The 27060-nt window shown below is 42.1% G+C and overlaps 1 protein-coding gene across 25 annotated transcripts in view; it reads left to right on the top strand.

Annotated features, from left to right (window-relative positions):
• OBSCN (obscurin, cytoskeletal calmodulin and titin-interacting RhoGEF) overlaps positions 1–27060 on the top strand; it is a 198490-nt gene that overhangs the window by 104158 nt on the left and 67272 nt on the right. For 22 of the 25 annotated variants that reach the window (XM_071805413.1, XM_071805408.1, XM_071805404.1 and 19 more), the window contains 21 exons: positions 559–831; positions 1439–1705; positions 3674–3940; positions 4568–4837; positions 5525–5791; positions 6397–6663; positions 7778–8044; positions 8744–9016; positions 12462–12728; positions 14906–15178; positions 15843–16115; positions 17889–18176; positions 19383–19655; positions 20792–22147; positions 22738–23016; positions 23381–23459; positions 23882–24000; positions 24886–25083; positions 25781–25813; positions 25920–26018; positions 26474–26692. In XM_071805413.1, coding sequence (XP_071661514.1) covers positions 559–831; positions 1439–1705; positions 3674–3940; positions 4568–4837; positions 5525–5791; positions 6397–6663; positions 7778–8044; positions 8744–9016; positions 12462–12728; positions 14906–15178; positions 15843–16115; positions 17889–18176; positions 19383–19655; positions 20792–22147; positions 22738–23016; positions 23381–23459; positions 23882–24000; positions 24886–25083; positions 25781–25813; positions 25920–26018; positions 26474–26692 — 5907 coding nt within the window. The remainder of the gene's footprint in view (positions 1–558; positions 832–1438; positions 1706–3673; positions 3941–4567; positions 4838–5524; positions 5792–6396; positions 6664–7777; positions 8045–8743; positions 9017–12461; positions 12729–14905; positions 15179–15842; positions 16116–17888; positions 18177–19382; positions 19656–20791; positions 22148–22737; positions 23017–23380; positions 23460–23881; positions 24001–24885; positions 25084–25780; positions 25814–25919; positions 26019–26473; positions 26693–27060) is intronic. The other 3 variants (XM_071805394.1, XM_071805397.1, XM_071805402.1) reach the window with 3 other exon arrangements.

Genomic DNA, 27060 nt, shown 5'->3' with positions numbered 1-27060 from the left:
TCTCAAGCTAATCCAGTTAGTCCTGCTGAGAGCACAGAGCCAGCCAGATCCCCAGCCAGTCTGGAAACCCAGCACAGAGTATTTGCCATTCTGTTTGCAAAAAGACAGTGCAGAGAATCAGGTTTTGATGTTATTCTGTGAAGATATCTAAGTGCAAATGTAATAAGTTTTAAAATCCTGAATTTGGCATCTAGCATTCACATCTTATTCACTCGATTACGTTACCAAATGTGTAATTTAAAAAAAATTAATACTCAGTGTATCTCTGAGAAAGGGCAAGGAATAAAACCACTAACTGAAAGATATTGGCCACGTTACCACGTACACTGAAACTAGTGAGCCAGCAGTATTTGAAATATGATTTGATAAGCTCTGATATCTCCATCCTTGGAGGTACTTAAAGCTCACCTGGACAAGGCGCTGAGCAACCTGCTGTGAACTGGCCCTGCTTTGAGCAGTGGTTGGACAAAATGACCTCCAGAAGTCCCCTCCAACCTACATTATTCAGTGTTTCTATGATTTGATCCATGTTTTGACTACTGATGGGACTATTTGCAGAGCCTGACGTGACCATTGTGAGTGGCCTAAAGGACATGGTGGTGTTTGAAGGAGACGATGTCACGTTCCGGTGCCAGGTTTCTCATGAAAACGCAAGGGATGTCGAATGGAAGCTCCAGGATGTCGCCCTGCAAAACAATGAAATGAATGAGATCTCAGTGGAAAAAGGAAAGATTCACACCCTGACTTTGAGGAAGGTGACTGAGCAGGACATTGGCACCATCACTTTCCGAGTGGGACCCCACACGTCGACAGCAGAGCTCACAGTAAAAAGTAAGGGCTCTCTGCGATGTGGGAAAGGAATGGGATTGGTGAGGACAGGTGACGTTTTGCTTATGCTAACAGTAAATCCTAGTTCTTCCCTTGTTAGCTCAAGTCAGTAGGATGCTTGTGCTTCAGACCACCCATGATGTATTAATGTGGTCTCATATATTGTCACCATGGGTAGACAGTGGATATGTCACCAAGGTCCTGAAGCTGACTGGATTCTGGAGAAATTACTGGGGTAGCTCCAGTAGGTGGATTGACAGATCCATAATTTTCATTGCTTCCTCTTTCCCTTCTCTTTTTTTTTCCTCTTTGGAGTCTTTCTCTAAACACTGTTTTAAATAAATTCTCAGTCAAACATCCTTCTCCTCCCCTCTTTGAAGCTGTTGGTCTGGTCAAAGTCCCCATCCCACATGAACCAGCTAAAACATCTGTAAACCACTTTATTAGTACTTCAGTTACTTCAGCAAATACTTGTGAGCTTTATCCAAAATCTATTAACTTGTTTTGACTCCCCAATACATAACACAGAAGTTAAAGTATTTTTTATAAACTGTTCAGCTGTAAATACTGTAATACACTGTAAACACCTTTGCTGTGTTTGTAATTTCAGTGCCACCTCCAGTCTTTAAGGTGAAATTACAGAGCACAGAGCTGCGGGAAGAAGAAACAGCTGTCCTCTGCTGCGAGGTGTCCCAGCCTAACGCTGCGGTGGAGTGGAAGAAGGGTGCCCAGGTGATCGCCCCCAGCTCCAAATATGAAATCAGGCAGGAGGGAACAATCCACACTTTAAAGATTTATCACTTAAAACCAGAAGACTCTGGCAAATACACCTGTGATAATGGAAATGAGCAAACGACAGCCACTTTAACTGTGAAAGGTAGGTTGGTTTGGGTTTTTTTTAAGATGAGAAACTTGCTCCACTTCCTTAGCTTTGCATTAATGAGATGGTGTTAACTACAGTACTTGACTTCAGATGTAGTTTGCTGGTATAAAGCAGCTGAGTCTTTTTGCTTTCAGAAGTTAAGTCCTGTGGAGTCTTGAGCAATGAACACGAAGGGACACCAACTGTGTCATCAGCCCTAGACCCAAGGGCCTCTCTCTGGTCATTCAGAAAACCAAGGTTGGAACTAGAATTAGAATGAGACCATTTCTGATGCTTAACCATCCTTTAAACTGTAGTTCCACCTGGGAAAATGGTGCTCAAGAATTGAAGTGCTCAAACTTACTTGGGTGCTCAACTCCAGATAATGGATGAGGCACCTAAATACTTCTAGTACCTGAGGCCTCAAAAATAGGTGCAATGTGCCAATATATAAATTTTTAAAGTGTACTCAAGTAGAAATACAATACTGCAGTAACTTTTTCTGGGATACAAGATCAGCAAAACTAAAGAGGAGCCAGGATGTTCTTGTGAAATGTCATCTCCTGAAATATCCCTTGAGGGCTCTCCCATGAAGGTCAGGCCTGCTGTGACACTGGCGCCAGAATTCGGTGATACCAGAGTTTTTGTACTGTGAGTAGATCCTCTGATGGCGGCTGCTCATTTGTGTCTCTGTGTGTGGCCCCAGCCACTCCAGCACTCTTTGAAAACAAACTTGAAAATCAGGAAGCTGAGGAAGGCTCTATGGTCACCCTTCATGCTGAGCTCTCCAAACACGACACACCAGTGAGGTGGAAAAAAGGGTCAGTCTCACTCCAGGATGGCAATCAGTATGAGATGAAGCAGATGGGCTCTGCTGTGGAGCTACTCATCCATGATCTACAACTGAAGGACGCTGGAGACTACATCTGTGATTCTGGTGATGAGCAAACTATGGCATCCTTAGTAGTGAAAGGTGACAAAAAGCTTTCACTTCACCTTTTAGGGAGCTCTAGGTTAGTGTAGATGTTCCATACGTAGGAGTCAGGGACACTCTACCAGTGAGGTTGGCCCTTTTTTTATGATAAGGATTTCTGAATCAACAGTGATACAGTCTGACAGACTGGGTCTTCACAAAGACATGCATTCTCTCTCCTACTTATTCCTTTGCTGGGTCATGAGAGGCTGGGGCCGCAGGACCCATCTACACAATGGGATGTCTTCACTGCAGAGGCAACTGTACAAAAAACCTTGAGCCCAGCCATTGCCCAGATGTCCCACAAAATACACCATCAGTTCCTACATCACCCACAAGCACCTTCAGATCTCTCTCCTCTTACACACATCTGTTACCCAGTTCCTGTGAATTCACTCTGATTTCTAGAACCCCATCTCTTTCCCTTGTAAACACCAACTCAGCTGTAACTGTGGGGCCACCAAGGTTCCTCTAGGGAGCTGGACTTGAGGAACTAAATTTCTACATGTGGCAGATTGTGAATCAACCCACCAAAATTCCATCTTGACCCCTCAGTGATACACATCAGTGTAGAAACTTATGGAGTTCATCTCTCTTCTGGGTCCAATTTTCAGATGAGGAGCATTGAATAATGGTGTTTCTCCATGCACCCTCTCAAATACCCAATAATTTAGATATCACGTGGAGGCTTTTGAGTTGCAACTTTGGTATCCTTTTGGAGATACATGCAATTAGATGCTCAAGAGACCATATCCATGACTGCTTCTGTGTAAAGGAACATGTTCCCAGAGATACTCAGTGTGTGCAGTGCCCAGTGACTCTTGGGGAGTGCAAAGTCCTTAGTGCTCCTGGAAATCCAGCACTTTCTGACATTTCTTGTTTGAGTTTTAAAGTAATTTTGGAACAGAGTTTGGACAAAATTTGGAATGGCACAACAGTTTCATGAAACAAAAGACTTAGTGACACAGTAATGAAACGTAACTTTTTCCCTCTGGTCTGTCTTGGTTTAGCTTTGCCAGTAACCTTCACAAAACCACTACAGAACCAGCAAGCTGAAGAAGGTGGCACCGTCACTTTGAGCTGTGAAATCTCAAAATCAAATGCCACCGTGAAGTGGAAGAAGGCCGGGACAGTGCTGCGACCAAGTGAAAAATACAAGATGCACCAGGCTGGGTCTGTGGCTGAGCTGACGATTTGCAACCTGAGTGAAGCTGATGGTGGGGAATACACCTGTGACACAGGGGACCAGCAAACCACTGCAGCTGTGGTCGTGAAAGGTGGGGATTTGCATGTGAAACAGCTGAACTGGGCTTTGTACCATGGCAGGGGCACGTAATTAAGTAATTTGACAGCTAGACATTGTCCTTTATCCAAATTGATTCATGAGAATCTCAGAGATAGGACTGATTTCAGATGGATACGAATGGAGTCAGTTATCTCTAGGGAACCACAAATGGGTCTTTGGTCAATGATTCTGTGATCTAATGTTAATGTCACCCACTAAAATATGTTGACAATATTTTCACAATACATAGATTGCATTATAAATATATATATTTATTATACGTACAGTACAGTATAATGGTTGGACTTGATGATATTGAGGGTCTTTTCTTCCAACCAAAATGAATCTATGATTTTATAACATGCATACTTTATAGACTATCGAATATATGTGCATAATGTATGTATACAATTGTACATGCATTATGCATCTCTAAGAAAGTAACATATTAGTCTATGGCCATGTAACTATATTTCTATGCATGTAGCTCTTAATGCCTTGTGGTCATTCTTTCAAATAATATAGTACTGTCAAGAAAGAGCATAATGAAATGTTTAATCCAGGAAAATAGGAAGCATCACTTGAAAGTAGGTGACAAACTATTGACCTTTCCCTAAAGAACCGGCAGCAACCATAGTGGAGACGCTGAAGGACGTCACTTCATGTGAAGGAGAAGACGCAGTATTTGAATGCAGGTTGTCCCGGGAAACAACTCAGGATGCCCAGTGGTTCCTGGGGGATGTTCCTCTGCAATCCAATGAAATGAATGAGATCAGAGTCCAAGGGACACGTCACACTTTGATCCTGAGAAAGGTGACACTGGAAGACTGTGGGCCCATCAGCTTCAAAGTCGGGCAGCATACCTCAGCAGCACAGTTGACGGTCCAAGGTGAGCAGCCCCCTGGGAAGAAGGATTGAGGAGGTACTGGAGAGCATTGCCAACATTGCTTTAGCTTCTGGAGAGGTCTGTTTGAGAGGTCCTTGGAAATTTGGGGGATTAAGGCATTTAAGAGTTAGATATGTTGAAAGGGTTGTCAGGCATTGGAACAAATTGTCCAGGGAAATGGTGGAGTCACCATCCTGAAAGTGTTTAAGAGATGCAGAGATGAGGTTCTTAGGGACATGGTTTACCGACAGCCTTTGGTTAAGAGTTGGAGTTGATCTTAAAGGTCTGGTCCAACCAAAACAATTCTATGATCATGTGATCTGAGCTAGTCATTTCAGTCCTTTTTATAGCCCATGGAGTGAAGCAGGCATCCTTTGAACACCATCCAGCTTCTCTTGAAACAAGCAGATAAGATAGGTCAGATTCAATACTAAAGAATGTAAAGAATATGCCCTGAATTGTCTGCTACTTACTGTGGTTTTAGACCATATTTACTAAAAAAAATGTCTGAAAACTGTGAACAAAGTTTCCATTAATTCATCTGGAATTATTTTGGAAGACAGGCCATGTCAATACCTTGTTTGTTCCTCTTTGATATGGTTCACAGTGTAGCTATAGGCACCCAATTCTGATCTGGGGGCAATGCTGGATTAGGTGGTTGAAGCGGTCTTGGTTCCCTCTTCCCCACAGTTGCTCCAGTCACCTTTGTAAAGGCACTCCACAACTTGGAGCTACAGGAGGGTGGCACGGCTCACTTGTCCTGTGAGGTGTCCAGGCCTGACGTCCCAGTGGAGTGGAAGAAAGGCACCTCCGTGATCCGCTCCAACCAGAAGTTCAGCATCAAGCAGGAGGGGAAGGTCCACACACTGGTCATTCAGGATTTGAACCGTGCGGACTCCGGGGAGTATAGCTGCCACAGCGCTGATGGGAAGACCACTGCCAAACTGGAGGTTAAAGGTATGATTTCCTCTTTGCTCAGCAGAGGTGAGAGGTGGACATGTCAATTTTTGGAGCTGTCCAGTGCAAGACAGATGTTGAGGTAGTGGAGCAAGTGAAGCAAAGGCCACCAAGGTTGTGAGGGGGCTGGAGCACATGGAGAGAGGAAAGAGGCTCAAGTTATGTCAGGGGAGGCTTATATTGTATATTAGGAAGAATTTCTTCACCAAAAGGGCTGTCGGGCATTGGAACAGGCTGCCCAGGGCAGTGGTGGAGTCACCATCCCTGGAGGGGTTGGACAGACGCAGAGATGAGGTTCTCAGGAACATGAGTTAGTGCAGGGTTGGGTTATGATTGGACCTAATGACCCTGAGGGTGTCTCACAACCAAAATGATTCTATGTTTCTATGATTCTAACTTTTTTTTTTTCCTGCGGGTTAATTCCTCTGTCTGACTTAGACTTAAGTATTCCTGCCTTGGCAGAACTCCTTAGGCAAATGCAACCAGAGTCGTGCATGAACTTCGTGAATGGCATTCAGTACCTTAAAAATAAAATATTTCTCTGTATTTTATTTTTGATTCACTCTGGGTTTTTTTCTTCTTTTTGCACCATTCCCCCTTTCAAGCCCTGCCCGTGCTTTTCAAACACTGGCTGAAAAACGAGGAGGTGGAGGAAGGACGCACGGCCGTGCTGCGCTGCGAGCTGACCAAACCCAACGTGCCCGTGGAGTGGAGGAAAGGAGACACGGTGCTGCAGCCAAGTGACAAGTACGAGATGCGGCAAGAGGGGACATGTGTAGAGCTCTTCATCTATGATGCTGATGCTCAGGATGTTGGCGATTACACGTGTGACTCGGGGGATCAGCAAACCACTGCATCATTGCAAGTCAAAGGTAGGAGAAGCTTTGCTTGAAGGCAGAGAAGTTATGTTGTCCTCTATAGGGGTGTCGTCCAGAAGGGTAACATGGAAGTTTTATCACTGAATTATCATTAACACTCCATATCTGTGAATTACAACTGTGAGAAAGGGTTTGAGCCACAATCTGTTCTTCAAATAATAATAATAAAATGCCTTTTAAACCAAATTTTATTACCGCGGCTGCTGCTAATGAAGGGTGTGCACAAGAGCAGTTAGAAAACTTGCCTGCTACCTGAGGATGGGAGACTGGAGTATTTCACCATACCTAGAACAGACCCATTTTAAATTGAGCCATTATACCTATTTGTGCTCCAGCTGCCAAAGAATTGTGGCTCTTTGCTTTTTTCTAATTGCTATGGTTTCGGATTTTAGGGTTTTATTCACTTTATACTGAATGCTGTGTCTTTGGACTTGAGCAACAAGATAGTGCTTTTAGATCCTGAGTTTAGCCCCCAAAACCAGTGTTCAGCTCAGTGTGATTTCAGTGAATGTCCGAATTATGTGATTGGTCCTGTTGCACCTCTAACTGCTTACACTGAAAATTGTGTGTGTGCCCATGTGAAGCCCCTTAGAGGTCCTCTGACCTGTGTCAGTCCTTTTTGGAGCAACAGTGGACAACCTCATGGTATCAGCAGCTGATCACCATGAGTGGCAATGGCGCAACCAAAACCCTGGCTCTGAGCTTGGCAACAGAATAATAGAACTGTTTGGGTTGGAAGGGAACTTCAAAGCTCACCCAGTGCCACCCCTGCCATGAGCAGGGACATCTTCACCAGCTCAGGTTGCTCAGAGCCCCGTCCAGCCTGGCCTGGGATGTCTCCAGGGATGGTTCATCCACCACCTCTCTGGACAACCTGGGCCAGTGTTTTACGACCCTCAGCATAATAAATTTCTTCCTCATGTCTAGCTTGTGTCTTCTCTCCCTTCCTTTAAAACTATCAAGTCCAGTCTTTCATCCACCAGTACTCCAAACATTGCCAGCAAGCAAGTTGTGGTTCACAAAGTGAGGAACCTCCAAGCCAGAGAAGTTTCAGGCAAGTTTCTCGCCTCTGATCACTGTCACTGATGCAGTTGCTTCTCCACTGCAGTGTTGCCTGTGCTGTTTAACAAGGAGCTGAAAAACGTAGAATCTGAAGAAGGGGGAACTGCCGTCTTGCACTGTGAGATCTCCAAGCCAGACGCCCCTGTTGAGTGGAGGAAAGGAGGGGTGGTCATCCAGCCCAGTGCCAAGTACGAGATGAAGCAGAAGGGCAGCGTTGCTGAGCTGATCATCCATGGTGTAGAGCCTGATGACTGTGGGGATTATACCTGTAGCACTGGATACGAGATCACCACAGGTTCTGTGTATGTGCAAGGTAAGGTGAGATGTGCTGGACATGCTCTGGTTTTGCTGCCTGGATTTCTTATCCCAAAATCTTCAACAGTAACTGGCCAAAGTTATCACAGATGCAAACAATTAAAAGTCCATTCATTTATTTCCTGATTTTAGTGAAGATACAAACACATCCAGGCTGAGGATGGACCATTTTTTATAAGTTAAGGTAGTTCAATGTACTAACCATAATGTGTACCATAGCAGACGATGGTACTACTGAAAAACTATTCGCTTGGAGCAGTGGTCTTAAAAATACTGGATTTCTTGTTATTACTGATTAGTGCTTCTATCATTGTTGATATTCTTATCACTCTTTTAAAGTGCTGTAAGTAAACACTTAAATCTTAAGCTAGCTCTCTGCCTCCCACCTCATACTGTGTCAATGCAGATGGTTGCAGCACACAGGAGAGCCAGTCATGACCTGGTCATGGAGTAGAGTTTCCACCCAAGGAAACAGTGTTTGCAGACACACACACTGTGCTTGCAAGTGGGTGAAGGATGGAAGGTGGTGTCTTAATCCCTTAAAGAACATTTTATCTCTTTTTCACCTGGAGCAGCATGACAAGTTTAACTCTTCTGGACATCTTGCAGTGTTGCTTGGCCTAGTTCTGCAGGAAGCAACATGTCTGTGTTCATGCTTTTGTTTTCCTTTGGCACCTTCTCTCGCTCTGTTATACAGAAGAAGCAGCAGTCATAGTTTCTGGTTTAAAGGACACAGACGTCTTTGTGGGTGAGTCGGCCACGTTCACCTGCGAGCTCTCGCACCCCGGCGTGAAGAACGTGCAGTGGTGGCTCGATGGATCTCCCCTTCACAACAACTTTGTGACTGAAATCTCTGAGCAGGACGGGATGGTCCACACTTTAACCCTAAATGACGTGGCGTGCCATGACTCCGGCACTGTCACCTTCAGAGCCGGGTCCCTTATATCTTCAGCTAAATTATTAGTCAAAGGTATTTCATTTTTAGAAAGAAACACATGGCCACCTATGGACTTACTCAGTGCACTAGTGCTTCTGCCTTCCAGGCTACCCTTACTAAATCCCTTCACAGTTCTTCTGCAACCCTGCACTTCTGCAAGTCACCCATACTCATGCCAGAAGCCTTATAGGTACAACCACATGGATTTTTTCAGTGGTTGTTCCAGGTGAGGAAGGGTTGCAGGGTCAGGGCTGCTGTTTTCATCTGACATCTAAGCGGAGCTGAACATAAACCACCATGCTAGCACCCGATTTTTTCTGTCCGCCCTAAGAGTTTTTACAATGCTACAAAATATTATGTAGCTGGAAATTGAGAGTTACCACTGTGCTGAGCTCAGTTTGGTCCCAGGACAAGACTTGGGGCTGTTATATTGATGGCTCCAGAGCTTGTCCTGGAAACCAAAGGGTATATGAGATTGCAGTAACACAGTGGCAAAATAATCCTCATTTTTGGACTGCCAGAAAAGGGTCATCACTGCACTAGTAATGCTTTCTGGTCTGTGAATAAATGTTTTTCTCATTTGGTAAGGGTAGCCACAAGCTGCAAATAACACTGAGCTCCAGATTTGATAAAGCAAGCTCCTTCACATCCAGTCCTTTCATAGCCATTGGGAAAAGTTGTTATTTTTCAGAAAAAAGACACACTTATTCTCTACCTGGAAAAAAGGATTTGTGTCTATGGAGATATAAAAGGTTAAGAGCACTTTATCAAAATCTACCCCTATGCTATAACTGTCTGCCATAACTGCAATGATCCACAATATGGAATTGTAGTCAGTGGTTAATGGTGTCCCTTGTACATTGAGAAAATCCAACTCTCTGCAAAGATAAAATGCCAAATCACTTCTTCCTAATGTCAGAATGATGTGGCAAACACATAATGTGTGAAAACCACAAATCCCACGTCCATTTGTATCGGTTTTGAGTTTCACATTTTCAGAGACAGAAGCTGGTTCTGAGATCTCTAGGTGAAGAAATCCAGTGACCCTAAAGCATAAATTAAAAATAAATGCATCATTAGGTATTCTACTCAGTCAAATAAAGGGCTCCTGAGAAGTTTTCATTTCACAGAATCATTGATGTTGGAAGGGACCTCTGAAGGTCGTCTGGTCCAACTCCACATCTCATGCTAGTACACACATGTATGTGGATATTTTGTGCTTATATTAAAGCAAGAATTCTTTAATGTGAACCTGAATCACAGTAGAGTATGACTATAATAGTTTTAGGATGAGAAAGATATTTAAAAATTCCCTGGGTACACTGTGCTCAATAACACTTGACTTAATAAGAAAGTAAAACACTGGTAAAATTCTAACTGTGCTTGTGTTAACAGCAAATTTAAAGTACTTTATTTTGTCCAGGAATCTAAAAACAGATCTGTCTTCAAACTACACATATTTCAGTCTACCTAGCTATCCATGGCTTGTTCTTCATCAAGGAACAAGTTGACTTTTTCTCTGTTCCATGTGCCCCACTCTCCTGGTGTAAGGCATGATTGTAACTGGATATATTCTGTAATAAGCAAGATGTCACGACATCTTTTCTTGTTGGACCTTCACAATATTGTTACCACACAACTGCATTCATTTGGTGGCCCAGCAAGATGGCATCTTCACGTATGGGCAGAGGGGAAACGGAACAGGTTGAAGGAGCTGCTGATTTCTTGTGACCACCTTGGACAGGGTGAAAATTACAGGTCCCAATGTACATGTTGGCTCCTAGATCCCAGGGAGCTTTCTGCCATTGTGCATGGTTGAATTGGGCTACCAAGATCTTAGGCTAGCAGTGACAAAGAGCAATGGGGCAGTGGGACAAGGACACCTTCCTTCTCCAAGACCACAGGCGACATTTGCTGTGAGGAGCACACGTCCACATCTTATGAAAGGGAACATCAGTTACTCCCCATCTGCAAAGATATCTTCTTCATTCTTCAGTCCTGGTGTAACCAAAACATCTCCATGATCTGCCATAAATGCCTCCTCTCCACAAACACACATGTAGACACACGGAGTGGTAGAGGGAGCCTTAGAGAGGAGGATCAAGCCTTGCAACAGCTTTCTAAAAGACATTTGCAAGACTATCTTTGCTTCCCAAGGTCTGCCAGTAGCATCCCAAATCCTCAACCTGGTGCACCAAGCTTCAAGAGGAGCATTCCAGACAGAGGTCCAGCGTAGTTTATTCTAGCTGGTTTGTGATCAGAAGTATTCAAAATATAAGAATATACATCATCTTTCCCTGACCAAATCTTTTTATGTCTCATTGTAGACCTATCAATTTTGGGGGGCAGTTGACATAGTTCTGCTGAGAAGGATGTTGCAGAGACTTCAATTTTCAGACTTCATTGAGAAATTTCTTTTTAGCATATATATTGCAGTTGCATGCAGGTGGTCCAATTTGACATCTCAGGAGGGACTCCTCGGTTGCTTTGGAAGCTCACAATATTCTGGGTTTACACAGATCTACTGCGTTCTACAGCTGCCTCCCTAGAAACAGAATTAGTGTTTTAAGAGAGACTGGAAGCTTAAAAGCAGCCTCATGGATCTCACCTTCCTCAGAGGAGCTGCACATCCAACTGCTCCCAGCATTTTATGGGCTCCCAGTCTGAGGTTGCAATGGTTCAGGGATGAGAGCTCAGGAGGTTCACACAGCTGCATCTCTAGATCAGCTACTGTAAAGGAAATCATCATTTTCCCCCAAACTCTGTCTCTGATGCATTGGAACACATACTTAATCTAAAAAATAAATACTTGTCTTCTCTGAAGTGCCCTTCTTTGTTATAGTTTTGCTGGAGCTTTGCTCTTCATGCTGCAAATGACTCCTGACATGCAGCCACAGGACAGGGATGATTATTGGCATTTAAGTATTGCGTTTCTTTCCAACAAGAGGTTGCAGATTATTCATACAAGGAACCTCCAGTACAGTTTATGCCAGTTTCCTATTGCTACATGAGGCTGAGTGTTACAGGGAACCACTCGTGGCGACCCGTCCGTTGCACTCATCCATCTCAGACTTGCACCCTCACCACGTTCTGAGAAGCAGAAGTGTTTTGCATCCAGTGTTTCCTAATCTAGAGCGTGTCAGCAATGCTGGGAGTAAAAATAAGCCTGGAGAGAATCCCAGCAGCTGTACTGCACAGGAGTTCACATTCAAGACTGTTAGAGCACAGACCTTAATTGCTGGTGGCCCATTTTCCAGTGTGATAGCTCTACTCTAATGTACCAGTTCTGCTTCAATCCTGCTTGATGCTGACTCAAGCACAGGCTAAACTGCTAATCCCCAGTGTGCCCAGTCAGCTCCTGCTTGCACTGTCACTCTGCTTGCTTCCCACAGGCTCTGTGCTTGTCAAAAAAATCTCTAAATTGTCATTTCCATGAGGATCCACTAATGCATGTCCTTCCTGACGTGTTGGTTAACAGATCCAACCATTGAAGTGGTCAGTCCCATGCAGGATATAACTGTTGATGAAGATGGCACAGCAGAGTTCATATGCCAATATTCTAGGCCAGTACACGCCATATGGAAGAAAAATGATCAGGAAATACATTCTGATGGGCAGCGAGTGATTATCGATCAGGACTGGAATGTAAGCATGCTAAAAATTAAACCTGCGATACCAGAAGACACTGGCATCTATTCTTGTGAAGCTGAAGGCATTAAAGTGATGGCTACACTTGATGTTCAAGGTGAGGTCTTCCAGCCAAAGAGGAAGACTATCATGGGTTCCAAACAAAAGAGGTGGAAAAGTGATGGCAGCACCTCACAATAAATGACTCATTAGCTACCTGCTCTTTGGTGTTCACTCCAGAACTGATAATGATGATAAAAGTAGTTGGGAGTTGATGGGAACGGAATATGAAACTGCAGCATTTCACTGGAGCTTAGTTCTTATTAACGCTCACTTATTAAGTGTTGTGACACGTCATTCCTCTTCTACAATGAACGGCAACTTCAGTGCAATGGGATGTGTCCTCCCGAATTATTGTAAAATCACAGATGTAACATTGATCCAAATGAATAATAAGAATATTTTTGCTGTTACAGAATGCTTTTTACACACAGTGTGCTTTAAAACAACTAATGGATAGTGTGGAATTTCATTTTCTTTTCAGCCAAGCTACAGTAGCTTGGTAGTTGACTTATTTCAAATACTGATCACTCAGGAAATACCTTCTCACTTGGCATCAGCGTTTGTGAGGGCCCTGAGAAACAGTAAATAAAAACATTAAGTTTAGGATTTTATTTTGATGTTTCTCATTTTTTCCTGCTGTGTATGGAATTATTGTTTTTGGTCACCAGGCAAATTAGTGTGATCAGCAAGAGCAATGTTTCTGATTTCATTTTTGTTTTATTGGGTCATTATGCTTTCTTGCTTAATCAGAGCTGTGATTACGGGAGAGCAGGGTATTATTTATTATAATATTTTCTACATTGATAGGCACTTTTCATATTAGGGATATAAAATGCATTCATGAACATATGTTCTAAAAGCATCCCAGAGGAGGTAGGATTTGCAATTGTTTGCCTTCCATAGTTGAGGAAACCAGTGCTCCAAAAGCACACAAATAAATAGCTTTGATTTGTTCTAACAAATGTATACATTCTCCAACAATTTGCCAACCCGTCATTGTTCTCCATAAGTATGAATATTATAAAACACAGAAATTTGTAGTAACTCATGCAAGTAACTCATGCACTTTTATTTTTTTTGCTATTAAATAAATTGTTTAGCGTTTTTTACTTGCTTGTTTTCTTAGAGCAGTTCCAGACAATGGTCACAGAGATCTAAACAGGAATTTCTCAGGACGTTGGTTTATATCATAGGGCGTGCTGACCATTGTGTGGTATTTGTGTATTTACTCAGCCGTGTATTCCCACTCTTGTGCATGTAATTTGTCCATATAGCTGGTCTAACATGAATTGTATTCACATGCACCAGCCCACACTGAATTTTGCATCAGGCCGATTGCTGATGTACAAATGCCAACTGCTGCACGACTCTGTGAGCAGACGGAGCGTGTAGATATGTGCATGTTTCTGACCACGTAGTTCACCTTGCACGCATGAGAAAACAAATCTAATACTTTACCAGAGAGATTTTGTAATACTTCAGAAATTTACTGTTCAAAATACTGTTAATACTGATTTTAACTTTTCGTGTGTTTCCTAGAGGCAGACTTGTTAATTCAGATGACAGTTGCTATAGCTTTGCCAACTATAATATTCTCTCATATTTTCTTTGCTTGAAAGGTAGTAAGATTTGATCACGAGCTGTCAGTGGATTCACATCACCCCAATTATGATGATAATTGTGCTGAGAGATCTGTGGGAAATGTTTCCTTCCATGGGACAGAAGAAATCTGATTACACTTTATCTTCCTGAGCTTTCCCTTCCTATTGACCATTGCCCTGCTTCATATAAACATCAACATTTTTTTCTTTATTTGTGAAAACAGAAGTCAGGTTTCTGGAGGAATTCTAGATGGAATGCTATAGGTCGTAGAGGTTTATCATTGTTTTTAAACTATCTCACTACTTAAAATACTTTTTAAATATATTACTGTGTTAGAGTATGGTTGAAATCAACAGCTAAACCTTCAAGGCCAGGCTGGACGGGGCTCTGAGCAACCTGAGCTGGTGAAGATGTCCCTGCTCATGGCAGGGGTGGCACTGGATCAGCTTTGAAGGTCCCTCCCAACCCAAACTAGTCTATAATTAATTGATTCTACAAGCACAGTTTATGAGAACCACATCCTTTCCATCAGCTTTCCAGCAGTGGGAACCATCCAGTGCTCCAAGGCTTGTTAATATTCAGATATGCACAGCAAAACAATTAATACTGTTCATTGTCCTTCTTTGCCAGCCAAGAACAGCATCGTCCAGGGCTTGGAGAATGTGGAAGCCGTGGAAGGAGGGGAAGCCCTGTTTGAATGCTACCTTTCCAAGCCCGAGTGCTACAATTACAACTGGCTGATTGACGATGAACCTGCCAAAACTACAGAGAACACTGAGATGGTTTACTTTGAAAATGGACGCAGGCATCTGCTGCTGCTGAAGAACCTGACTCCCCGGGACAGCTGCAGGGTGACTTTTATGTGCAGCGATGCGGTGACCTCAGCCTTCCTGACAGTGAAAGGTAACTGAAGCACTCGTGCCATGCATGGGAAGTTTTACATTTCTTGTTGGAAAGGGCAAAGGAACCAGGAAAAAATGATGAGTAGCAGAGAGGAAAAGCTGCATTTGTTGCTTCTTACCTGAATCTTCAACACAATAGATGGATGATGTTACACAATTTCATCTTTTTCTATATGCCACGACATGGATACAAGAAGCACCAGTTGGCAAGGAGTTAGCAGCAAATGACTGTCCTGCAGCTGGCATCATTCTGATGAGCTGGGTTGTGTTTATACGTCCTCCAAGGCTTTAAAGATGCAAGTTATATCAGCAACAATATTATCTCTGCATCCTTGTATTTTATCCTGTTAATGGAGACCCTTGTGGCGGTCAGAACCCCATTCAGAGTAGAAGAACATCCATCCTCAGTCATGGCACAGTATTTGTTGTGGCTTTCTGCTTCTTGGAAAAGAAAGACATTACTAAGTTGATTTTTCATCCTCAAAGTTTTGGAAAGTTTCAGTCCTCAACGATACTTTCTGTTCTAGTGATATACATAACCTCTCTTTTAATTATCTCCTTGGTCTTGATCTCACTGTCCAGAGATTCAGCATAAATATTTACAAATCCTCTTGCTTCTATTTCTTTCTGTAACTGAGGTCATGATTTCCCAATCTTATCTACAGGATGGCGTCTACAGATCTTGCAGCCTCTCACAGATGTGGAAGTCTCTCCAGGGGAGAAAGTCACATTTAGCTGTGTTCTAAGTGAAGCTGTGCCAGTTACTGAAGTTGCCTGGTATAGTAATGACATGGAGATCCAGCCGGATGAGGACTGGGAGGTACAAGCAGATGGAAACACATACAAACTTATTCTGAAAAAAGCCCAACCACATCATTCTGGGGAGGTGACATTTGCTTCCAGGGAAGCAATTTCATCAGCCAAGCTATCTGTGATAGGTGAGTGTCCGTCGTTCTAGCCCCATTGATGCTTAAAAGACTTTGGTGTTGAGTTACATCATTGAATTTTATGATATTTGTACTGATTCTTTTCTCTTTGTTTTGCATGAACTAGTGTTCTTAGCCTGAGAAGATGCTACAGGGCAGCCTCTTCTTTGACCAGAAATAGTCTATCTCGTCACAAGAAATTTATACAGGCTATCCATGGTAGAGATGTTCACCAGATTTCTTTAGCTGCAGTCTTTCATAAAAGGCAGCGTAAAGTCTAGTGGAAATCAATTTACTCAGTGTTCAACATCATCCAGAGCAAACATGGGTATGGGAGGGAGCTGAACTAGGGTGCACATGGAAAAATTATCCAAGGCATCGGAACCCTTTGAAATCTGCTAATCTACTCAAGTGCAGAGCAATGAACAATGAGTTACATATTAAAATCTTCACGTGGATGAGATCCATGAAACACCTTGTACTTCAGAGATACAAGAGTTAACAGCTCTTGGAGTACTTAACGAGTAGAAAATGTGGTAGTTCACTAATTCCCTCATGGTGCAGGTTAGACCAACGATGTGTCAATGTCCATTCCAGTGCCCAAGGTCTGGCTCCTTCCCACAGTGAGATCAGTGGGTCACCCAGCAATGGTCGGACCAGCACAACTCCAATGATGGTTATGACATAATTGCAATTTAGATGTGCGCTGTAGTGGAGATGTTCAAGAGCCACTGCCTGACCGTCCGTTCTTTAAATTATTACGGATAGTCTGTCCGTCTAATAATTTCTGAGACTTGAGAGGTCTCTGATATATTTGAGCCACTTCACAAAAAAAACCAAACCAAACCAAACCAAACCAAAAAAAACCAACCAACCAAAAAAAAACAACAAGGTTGTTGGACAGATTTAAAACAGAATTCTTACTGGGGCACCTACATTTTAGGAGCTGTAAAATACTATCCTCATTATCTCCTCCTGTTGACAGGTTTTCTGTATGAATTGTATTTGAAAATAGAGAAAAGAGGATTCCATGTTGTTTACAGTGTCCAGAATTAAAGAACTGGCTGTTGACATTATTTGCCTTTAATTTGTTGGTTTGGTACACCATGGCAGGTCATCTACTCAGTAAATACCTTGAACTTGAAGACTTAAAATATTTCTATCATCTTCTAAGCCAAACAGTAAACTGTAAATTAAGTGAGGAACATTTTCCAGTGTACTGAGTATGATCAGCAGCAGCCAGTCTTGTAGGACATCAGACCATTCCCATTATGTATTTACTTATTTATTATTGCCTGATGCTGTGACATATATATTGTTTACACAGAAACCAAGTGACTATCTATTAAATTACTGGAGTTAATCTGTAGTCCAACAATAACTTGATTTCCATTAAGGCCAGACCTGAAATAAATATGATCAAGGCACAAGGGTACTTGAAGTTTTCAGCTAGGTTCCTTCATAATATAGACAGCGTAGGGTCATTTTTACTTTGAGCTAGGTGGGACAAAGCAGCAGGTAAAAACCACAATAATATGTGACATTAAGTATGTGAGATTACAGTTAGAAAGTGAATGTTTGTCCTTAGCAGCGTAGATCAGGACAGCCAAAGGAAAACTCAATGGTGCACAGGTATGTCTCATGGGCATGTCCACACTCAACTTCACGATCAAATACTGAATCTGTTGTGCTTCCTTCTCATTGCTTGTAGAAGGCTCTTGGTTGTTTTACTATAAAGCATTATTGCTCGTGTCATACATCACGGGACCTCTGTTGTGCCTTCAGCCCACCCTGATCCACCTGAAGAACCTGAAGTTTTATGTAAGAACAGCCACTCTGTAACCTTGTCTTGGTACAAGCCATCGGGCGATGGCGGTTGTGACATCCTAGGCTACAACGTGGAGAAGAAAATCCCGGGTGTCGGCTGGCAGTCATGCAGCAAGGACATTATTCAAAACACGGAGTTCGTGGTGGACAATCTCACCCCAGGTGAACCCTACAGATTCCGCGTCTCGGCCATCAACAAGGTTGGGGCCAGCGAGCCGGTGCACTTCCCTCAGATGGTGCGGCTAGGTGAGAATGGAGAGATGCCACCATGGACAACTGCAAGCTGCTGTAGACCTTGTGTTTCGCATGGCATGTCTGCTTCACACATTCCAGGCATCTCCTGGAAGAGCTCCCTCAGAAACTTTTTTCCGTGCTTTGCTGCCACCACAATAGAGGAGAAAGAGCTTGGAAAAGTTGTTCTGGGCTGCTGTGAACAAAACCAACTGCGTTGTTAGTACTCAACACTTATTTTCTCCAAACTGCATCAAGCATGTGCTGTCTGGTCACCATGAGTTTCTTTTTCTGGTGGAGTTAGGATGGAATGAGTCAAAAAGGAGCATGATGGAATGCATTTGGGTAACCAAGACCCTAGTACCAATGCAGTGGGTGGGCAGTGTTGTCTTCTTCACCCATCTTTCTCTTTCATTTTATTATTTGTGCGTATTTTTCAATAGCCTCAAAAAGAAATGCTGGGAGACTCAGTTCCTTTGCTGTCTGTTGATGAAACTTTGGAAACTACAGTTGGATGAAGAACCATTCCCCCAATCTTTCTTTTCTTGAAATTCTTTCTGTGATAACTGAGTGCCCAACAAGTTCCTTGAAGTGAGAATAATAATAAAAAAACCTCTGTGATTTAAGGCTCAAATATGCAATGATGTTTTTCCCAACATAATGAAGAAGATATAGAGAACTTTTATTTTTAAATTCTTCATGATTTTTGAGAATTTTTACTCTTCCTAAACTATTATAAATATATATATATATTTATATATATATATTTACTTTCAAGACTAGGATGAATGCCACTTTCAATAATCTCTTTTTTTAAATTCTTTTTATTGTTTCTTTCTTGTCTCATCTCAGAACTGCTTCACTTCTAAACATTAATATCTTCTAGAATCTGTAGGACTGCTTGAATACTGGTGATGGGTAAATGAAGATCAGCAAAAAAACCCAGGAATGTGAAAAATGCAGCCACTTGTGCATGTATATCTTTAAATGGAGCTGGTTTAGCTGCTGGAAGAGCTCATAAAGTTATTTTGATATTATCTTTGGAAGTGCAAACTTTGGATGCTGCCAGTAATATTTTTTTCCTTGGCTTTTTTACAACAGCTAAGAAATCTATAAACAAAGGATGGGATTCTTGAACGTTTTATAGAGTGATCTTGAGTGCCTTAAAGCCAGATCATCATCTGTTCTTTGTGTTAATTCAATTTTTTTTTGTAATTACAGAGCCTCCAGTTACAGTCACCCAACCTTTGGTGGGAGGATCGGTCTCGGAAGGGGAGGTAGCTCGCTTGGAGTGCCAATTATCATGTGAGACCGAAGAGAAAGTTAAATGGTTCAAAGAAAAAGAACAAATACAAGCTGGAGGGAGATATGAGATCCTCTCTGATGGAAAGAAGCAGATACTCATTATTCGTGCATTTAAACCTGAAGATCAGGGCACATACACCTGCATGGTTTCTCCAGAAGTCAAATCTGTTGCCAGCTTGTGCCTTGAAGGTACAGAGAGTGCATTCCTGTGATGTTAAATCAGTTCTGTCTATGGATATCCAGGGGCATCTCCACAGCTTGGATTGGAATTAATTTTCTTTTACAAGCTGTATCTAAAATCCTCCAAGATTTGTTACCTTCTTGTTTGGTGTTGCCCAGGATATTTTTGAACCTTTAACAACTTTGAGTTGCTCAAATAAGACTTTCACGAGTCTAATATTTAAGGTGGGATGCAGTTGCATCTACGTGGATTTCTGGTGCCTTTTGAGATGTCTTAGGGTATCCTCCCTGGCCTTCAGCTACCACTTCAAAAAGTGAGGACTCTTTTGTGTGTTCTGCATGATATCTGCCAGCCCCCTGTCCTGGACATCCCAAATGGCTTTGGGTCATAGCACTTAGGAACCTGAATTGTGACCTATAGGTGGGATCCAGCATCTAGTGCCATTGAGGCACTTCATGATACCACCCCTGGCCTCCACCTCCTTCTCCAGAGGGACCTCAAGCACTCATAGCTCCTGTGTTGTGTCTGAGAGCCACATGTCACTGTCCCAGACAGCCTGGAGCATCTCAAATGGCACTGGGCACTATGCAGATACAAGTCAATGTGTCCCAGAGGGTGAACCACAACTTTCAGACTCAGACACATTTAAACAGGCAGGTGCCTCCATGTGAAGTGGGAGTCTCAGCTCCAACTATATCCAGTGGAGATCTATCCCAGAAAGTCACTGAAGCCCTGTCTAGCTGTAAAACAGGATAAGCTTCAATACCCTTCCAGGCACCACTGACAGTCTTAATGAGATATTCATCAACCGCAAAATTTAAGTAGAGGAGAAATGTATTTATTAAGCTTAAAAATGTTATTTACCATGTTCTAAGTGCATGCACAGAATCACAGGATAGTTGAGGTTGGAAAGGACTTCTGGAGATAGTGTAGTCCACCCCCCCACTCAAAGCAAGGTCACCTGGAACAAGTTCTCCAGGACCATGCCGTTTTATATTAAATTTGTGTTTTGTTCTCAACAAAATGCTTAGTTAAATGCTGCTGATAGTATCCTCCCCAGGCTTTAGAGTAACATTTCCATGTGTTTTCTCAAAGCTTCCTCAGACTTTGTCTTTTAACACCTTATGTATTTAATTCCCCTCAGTTCCCACAGTGACAATGCTAAAAGAGATTGCCAGGGAAGCACCCCCTGCAAGCCAACCAGAAGAGCTGGTGGATGGCCATGTCCAGCCCAGCTTGCCCCCTGAGGCTGCTCAGGAGGGAGATCTTCACCTCCTGTGGGAAGCCCTGGCCAAGAAACGCCGGATGAGCCGGGAGCCCACCTTGGATTCCATCAGCGAGGTGCCTGAAGAGGACGAGAAGCTTCAGAAGTTGAGGAAGGAGGAAGCGGAAATGTCTCACTATTACTCAGAGGAGTACTCCACTTGCGATGAGCTGGCTAGGACGGGAGAAGCAGATTTCTCTTTCACAAGCTCAGATGAAGAGTCTAGATCTGGGACTCCGTCACTAGTGAACTACCTCAAGAGAGCTGAGAAGAAAAGTGTCAGCGTTACTAGCAAAGTTCAGTCCATCTCCACTGGCAAATTATGGAAACAGTGGGAGAAAACCACTGTGGAGACGGTTATGGCTGCCCCAGCCGCTAAGCCAGATGAACCAGAAATGCCAGATTTAGATGATCCTTCCATGAACAAGGCTGCTGTGAAGATCCAGGCTGCTTTCAAAGGCTACAAAGTCAGGAAAGAGATCAAGCAACAGGAGTGCCCAGTGTTTACAGAGACCTTCAAAGACTTCTCTGGTGAGCCTGGGAGCACTCTCCACCTTGAGTGTGTGGCCCACAGCAAAAGCGACATGAAAGTCCGTTGGCTGAAAGATGGGGAAGAGCTTTCAGATGGGCGTTATTATCACATAGACAATTACAGTGATGGGACCTGCTCTTTGATTATCACTGGTCTGGAGAGGAAAGATGCAGGTAAATACACCTGTGAGGCATCCAATAAATTTGGCAAGGTTTCACACAGCGCTAAGGTGGTTATTGGCGCTGAGGAACCTCAAGTTCTTCGTAAGGAGAAGGAGGTTAAACGAAGCACTGACAGTGAGACCGAGAGCTCCTCTGGTAGTGAGCTGGATGATGCTTTCCGTAAAGCAGGAAGGAGACTTCACAGACTCTTCAGGGCCAAGATCTCAACAGATATATCTGATGTGGAGGAAGAGCTCTTTGTCAGTGCAGACGAAGGCGACATAGAGGTGGTTGACCATCAGACGTATCGTGAGGATGACCAGTACATCTACATCAAGTTTGAAATCTTGTCTGAGGCAAGGACTGCCGCCACTCGATTCAGGGAGATGTTTGGTGCTATGGGAATTCCCGTGGAGATTGACATTTTGGAACAAGGCCCGAAAAAAATTGAGTTGCGTATTGGGAAAGCCACACCACCCACCCATGGGAAGTTTGCACCACCAGTACTGAGGCCTCCACCACCTTTGCTGACTTCTGATACAGGTGGGTGAAACAGACCTTGTTTATTCTCTGGAAACGGCAATTGGAGCTGGTCAAAACGTTAATTTTTCACTCATGAATAATTTGTAAAAAACTTTTTTTTATTTTAATTTGGTGCAGATATTTTCATGGGAACTCTGCACTTCTGGAAAAAAAAAAATGACATTTTTATTCTTTTTAATTTTGAGGGAGAGCAGGGAAGTTATTGATGAAGGCAGAGATTGCAAAGTATTGACTTATCTACAAAGCTGCTTTTCACAGTAGAAATTGCCCCCTATACTACAATAGTATGGTCATAAATGTATACTTCAATCCATCAAACAGTTTTCAGAACAGTGCTGAAGGAGAAAAGGTATTTTGGCAAGGAGAGGAACAAAGGCAATATATTGTAATATATATGGTAATATGAAATATCTGTATAGTGTTTGTCATGGAGTTTCTTCTTGATTGTTGTCCTAGAGTAAAGATACCACTCTGCAATTAAAAACCTAGAAGCCAGAAGTCTTCAAGTACTGAGCAGCAATGCTCATAAAACACATCTTTTAACACATCCATCTTTTTCCTTTCCTCTCTCCAAACTACCCTGAATTTAGCTCCCATGTTCATCACCGAGCTCCAAAACCAAGAGGTACAAGATGGGTACCCAGTCAGCTTTGACTGCATCGTCGTTGGCAAACCGCTCCCCACGGTTCGCTGGTTCAAGGATGGGAAAGCTCTTGAAGAAAATGATCATTACATGATCAACGAGGACCAGGAAGGGTGCCACCAGCTGATCATCACAGCTGTGGTCCCCACTGACATGGGCGTTTACCGTTGCCTCGCTGAAAACAACATGGGAGTTGCTTCAACCAAGGCTGAGCTTCGAGTGGACTGTGAGTCTCAAAATCACTGCAGAAAAACCAAAGGGGAGGGGTTCTGCTGAGAGGTGGATAAATATTCTTTCAAGGAAAACATCATTTACTTAAAAAAAAATTACAAAAAAAAAGTATACATTGCCCACAAAATGTTTCACTTGCAAACTTCTTGGGTTCAGTTGAGTTTTGTCAACACCAAGGCAAGGCTTAGAGCGAAGTTTTTCACATAAGCAGAGGTGTTTTACATAATCCAGGGTTATGTGGGAGTAGCAGTGAGAAATGAACTGCCAGTCACTCAAATGAGTAGGGAAACTATGATTACAGTAAGAAGAACAGTTTCAAAGCTCAGATCATAGACAACACTCCTTTTTCCATTTATCAGTGACCAGCACCGACTATGAGACAGCAGCAGATGCAACAGAGACGTCCTCTTACTACAGTGCCAAAGAATATATTTCAAGGTAAAATATCGAACTCTAGCTCTTCCTAACTTCTGACTTGATAGGATCTATATTTATATTTATATTTATATTTATATTTATATTTATATTTATATTTATATTTATATTTATATTTATATTTATATCAGGCCTGGTTTTGCTGTTTTGGGCATGGTCAGTTTAATGTTATGAAGGAACAACCAGACCAGCGGAGATGCAATAACAGCTGGACATTTATTGTGTCCAAAGTTGCTCTGGCTGCCTTCAGGCCAGCCTGGATATTTCTTCGTGGTATTACTCTATTACTTTAAATATCATATGGTGCTTTAAATTATCATGATGACAAAATCCATAGACTGAATTAAACTAAAAGAGGTGATTCTAATTCCTAACTCTTTTCTGTCTTGCTGACTTTCTTCTTTCTAATTCTAATTACTTCTTAGCCGAGAACAGGAGGAATCTGCCACTGAGGAGGAGCAATTGCCCCAGATCTTTGATGAGCTTCATGATATTCATGTAGCACCTGGAGCATCACTGGCTAAATTTCACCTAAAGGTGAAAGGTGAGAGGAGACCACAGCACGGTCAGTTGTTCCAGATTTGCTGTTGGGATGAAGTGTTGGACAAGGTTTTCCGATGTGGTCTTTTGCACCTGTGCCCCCAGTCTGTACATCTGGCACCACGTTTGCACAAACCAGCTAGAATAATGTGTTAATGCTGATGAACATTGACTTTTGCAGCAGATTTGGGTGGATTAAGTGTCGTATTCTCTACCCGTGTCCACAGGTATAATTACAGGCATATGCTTCTGAAAACTGAGCCCTGTAATTACTTGAGCATGTTAGTTATGGACGAGCAATAAGGAATAATTAGAGAAAAAATAAAAGGATAATAATAATAATAATAATAATAATAGAATAATAACTAAAATAAATAAATCAATAAATAAAGGATGATAAATGAAACAGTCTTGGACTTGCCTTACTCTATGAGGGGGCTGCTACTGCAACCTAAAAACTGCAAAAACATCCTCCTGCTCTTGCCTGTCTATGGTAGGGAGTGGTAGGGATTCTCCTGTTGTTTTGTTTGTTTGTTTGTTTGTTTCTTTTCCAGTTGCTGCCTATAAAAAAAGATGAGAATGATTTTGGCTTCAGCTTTTGTCTTTGTGTAGGTTGCAAACCATCCCTAAACCGTACCTTCCAAACCTGGCATTTGTATATGCAGTCAATATGAGGAATGCCAGAAACTGAAGAGATAGGAAAGAATTTTAACAAATTAATAGAATTTAATGTATTTGCAGCCATTCCTAATTGAATAAATCCTTGAATCAGCAGCCCTGGGCAGAGCTGGGGATTCCTTGGCTCAGAAGGATCTGCCTGGTTGAAGATGCTCCCAAATCAGTGTTTCTGACTCATTCTGTTCTCCATGTCTGTAACCACTCCTTGCAGCGTACCCACAGCCTCGGCTCTACTGGTTCAAGAACGGGCAGCCGCTAAAGTCCTCGGATCGCATCCTGAAGACCCATAAACGGGAATTCCACTCACTGGAAATTCGCGATGTCACTAAGGAAGATGCTGGCCAGTACTCAATTTTTGTCATCAACTCTGCTGGTTCTGCATATTCATCGGCCAGACTGGTAGTCAAAGGTAGGTATTGGGCTATTTTTGGTGCCCGATTTTCTCTATTCAAGTGTCTCTTTCCATTTTATATAGATATTTTTCTTGAGAAAGCATACCAAGCTGAGTCAAGAGAGGTGGTGAAGTCTATAGCTAAAAGATTACTCGCTTTAATCTTCATTCACCTGCAAATTATTTACTGTGGGTCCCAAAGATGAGACATGCCACTTCTTTAGGGTCTGGCTGTTGCCTCATAAACATACATTTTATTCCTGACTAACATAATTAATGGTTCATTTTTATTAAAACTGAGGACCTCTTATAAGTCATAGTTGAGGCCGTTTCAGTAAGACAATGCCATAATATTAAAATTTTGAAAACTGTGGAAATATGTGTTTCCAGAGATTATCATGCATATTTTTATTTATGTGCTTAATTGTTCTGAAGTTAGAAATTAGGTCAGCTTGGTAGGGAGGAGTTGTGATTTATAAAAATGGTCTTTGTAAGCATGTGTATTAATAGTACTGGAAAACTGAAATGGATCCCTTCCCATGCTATAGGAGTATTCATTTTTATTAATAAGTGTGCTTTAGCATAAGGTTTTCACAGAATTAACATTTCTATGTAATATCTCCTGCAAGGGATAACCTCCTAGAATAACTTTTTTCCTTCAACTCATGGACAGAAAGGTAGTTTTGTCATTTTGTTTGTTCTCTTTGTGTCACAGATCCTGATGAGAAAGAAGAACCATCAGAAACAGGTAAGAGAAGCCACAGCACGTGATAACAGAGCCCTCAGGAATTTTTCAGTAGCCTAAATTCACACAGAAGGTGTCACCCATGTTCCATCGATAATGTGATTTTCAGATTCCCGGGAGCAGCTGATACCACCAAGGTTCCTGGAAAGATTTACCAATAAAAAGGTGAAGAAAGGCGCAAGTATCACATTATCTGTAAAAGTTGAAGGTAAGTGGGTAGATACCTTGTTTCTCTGTGTAACACTTAAATTGCATAAATTCATGAAATATTCTGGACTCTCTCTGGTCCAAATCATTGTAACCTTATCTCCTTTATCTGAAATCTGGGGGTCTCCTCCCAACTTCATAAGAGACTTTGTGTGTTTTACAGCAAAGCTTTACATCTTCACTTTCATTTCCCTATATATAAAAAACAGGGATAATTATACTTATTAGTCTTATGAAGATGTGTTTATCAATAGTGTCAGTTTTACAAAACGATCTAATGTCCTTATGAGTGTGCTGTAGAAAGGTTTATATGCCTTTGTCGTGTATTATGACTATTATTGTTGAAAAAGTATCAGGAAACATGTCAAAATAGCATTTCTTCACAGCATGGCTCATAATTGTATATAAGGAATGCCATTAGGAAAATTAAAGCTCATTGCACTGGTTTTCCTTTAGGACATCCACCACCAGCTATTACTTGGATGAAAGAAGAGTCTCGAGGAGACATCCTGTGGATCAAACCAGACACACCTGGATATAAACTTGCCAGCTCAAATATGCATCACAGCCTAATTCTGCTGGATGTTAAAAAGAAGTACAGTGGAACGTACACATGCATTGCTACCAACAAGGCTGGCCAGTCCATCTGCACCGCCACCGTGGAAGTTGCAGATGGTAAACCTTAGTTACAATACACACACATCCTCTATTTCACTTTTCATATGGTGCCTAAGGAAAAAAAAAACAAGTGTGACTGATCGGGAAATTAATCAAATCAGAACTGAAAAAAAGTGATTTCCAAAATTAGCTATGAATTTGCTTGCTTTGCACATATTCTTGATTTTTATAATGTTTTAGATTTCTGACCCTAACTTGGATTAACAGCAGCATCTTATAAACAGGAGATAGGTCTAAGAAACAACCAAATTAAGCACAAAGGAACAAGAAAGGAAGAAAGGCAATGTAAAGTAACTAGAAAAACCTCATCATTTAAAAGATTATTTTGAGTGCTTCTTTCTGCTAAGGTATTTGGCATTACAGAA

This window comes from Patagioenas fasciata, chromosome 2 (assembly GCF_037038585.1).
Source record: "Patagioenas fasciata isolate bPatFas1 chromosome 2, bPatFas1.hap1, whole genome shotgun sequence".
Taxonomy (NCBI): domain Eukaryota; kingdom Metazoa; phylum Chordata; class Aves; order Columbiformes; family Columbidae; genus Patagioenas; species Patagioenas fasciata.
Note: the sequence above shows the minus strand (reverse complement) of the source record. Positions and strands in the feature narration are given on the sequence as shown.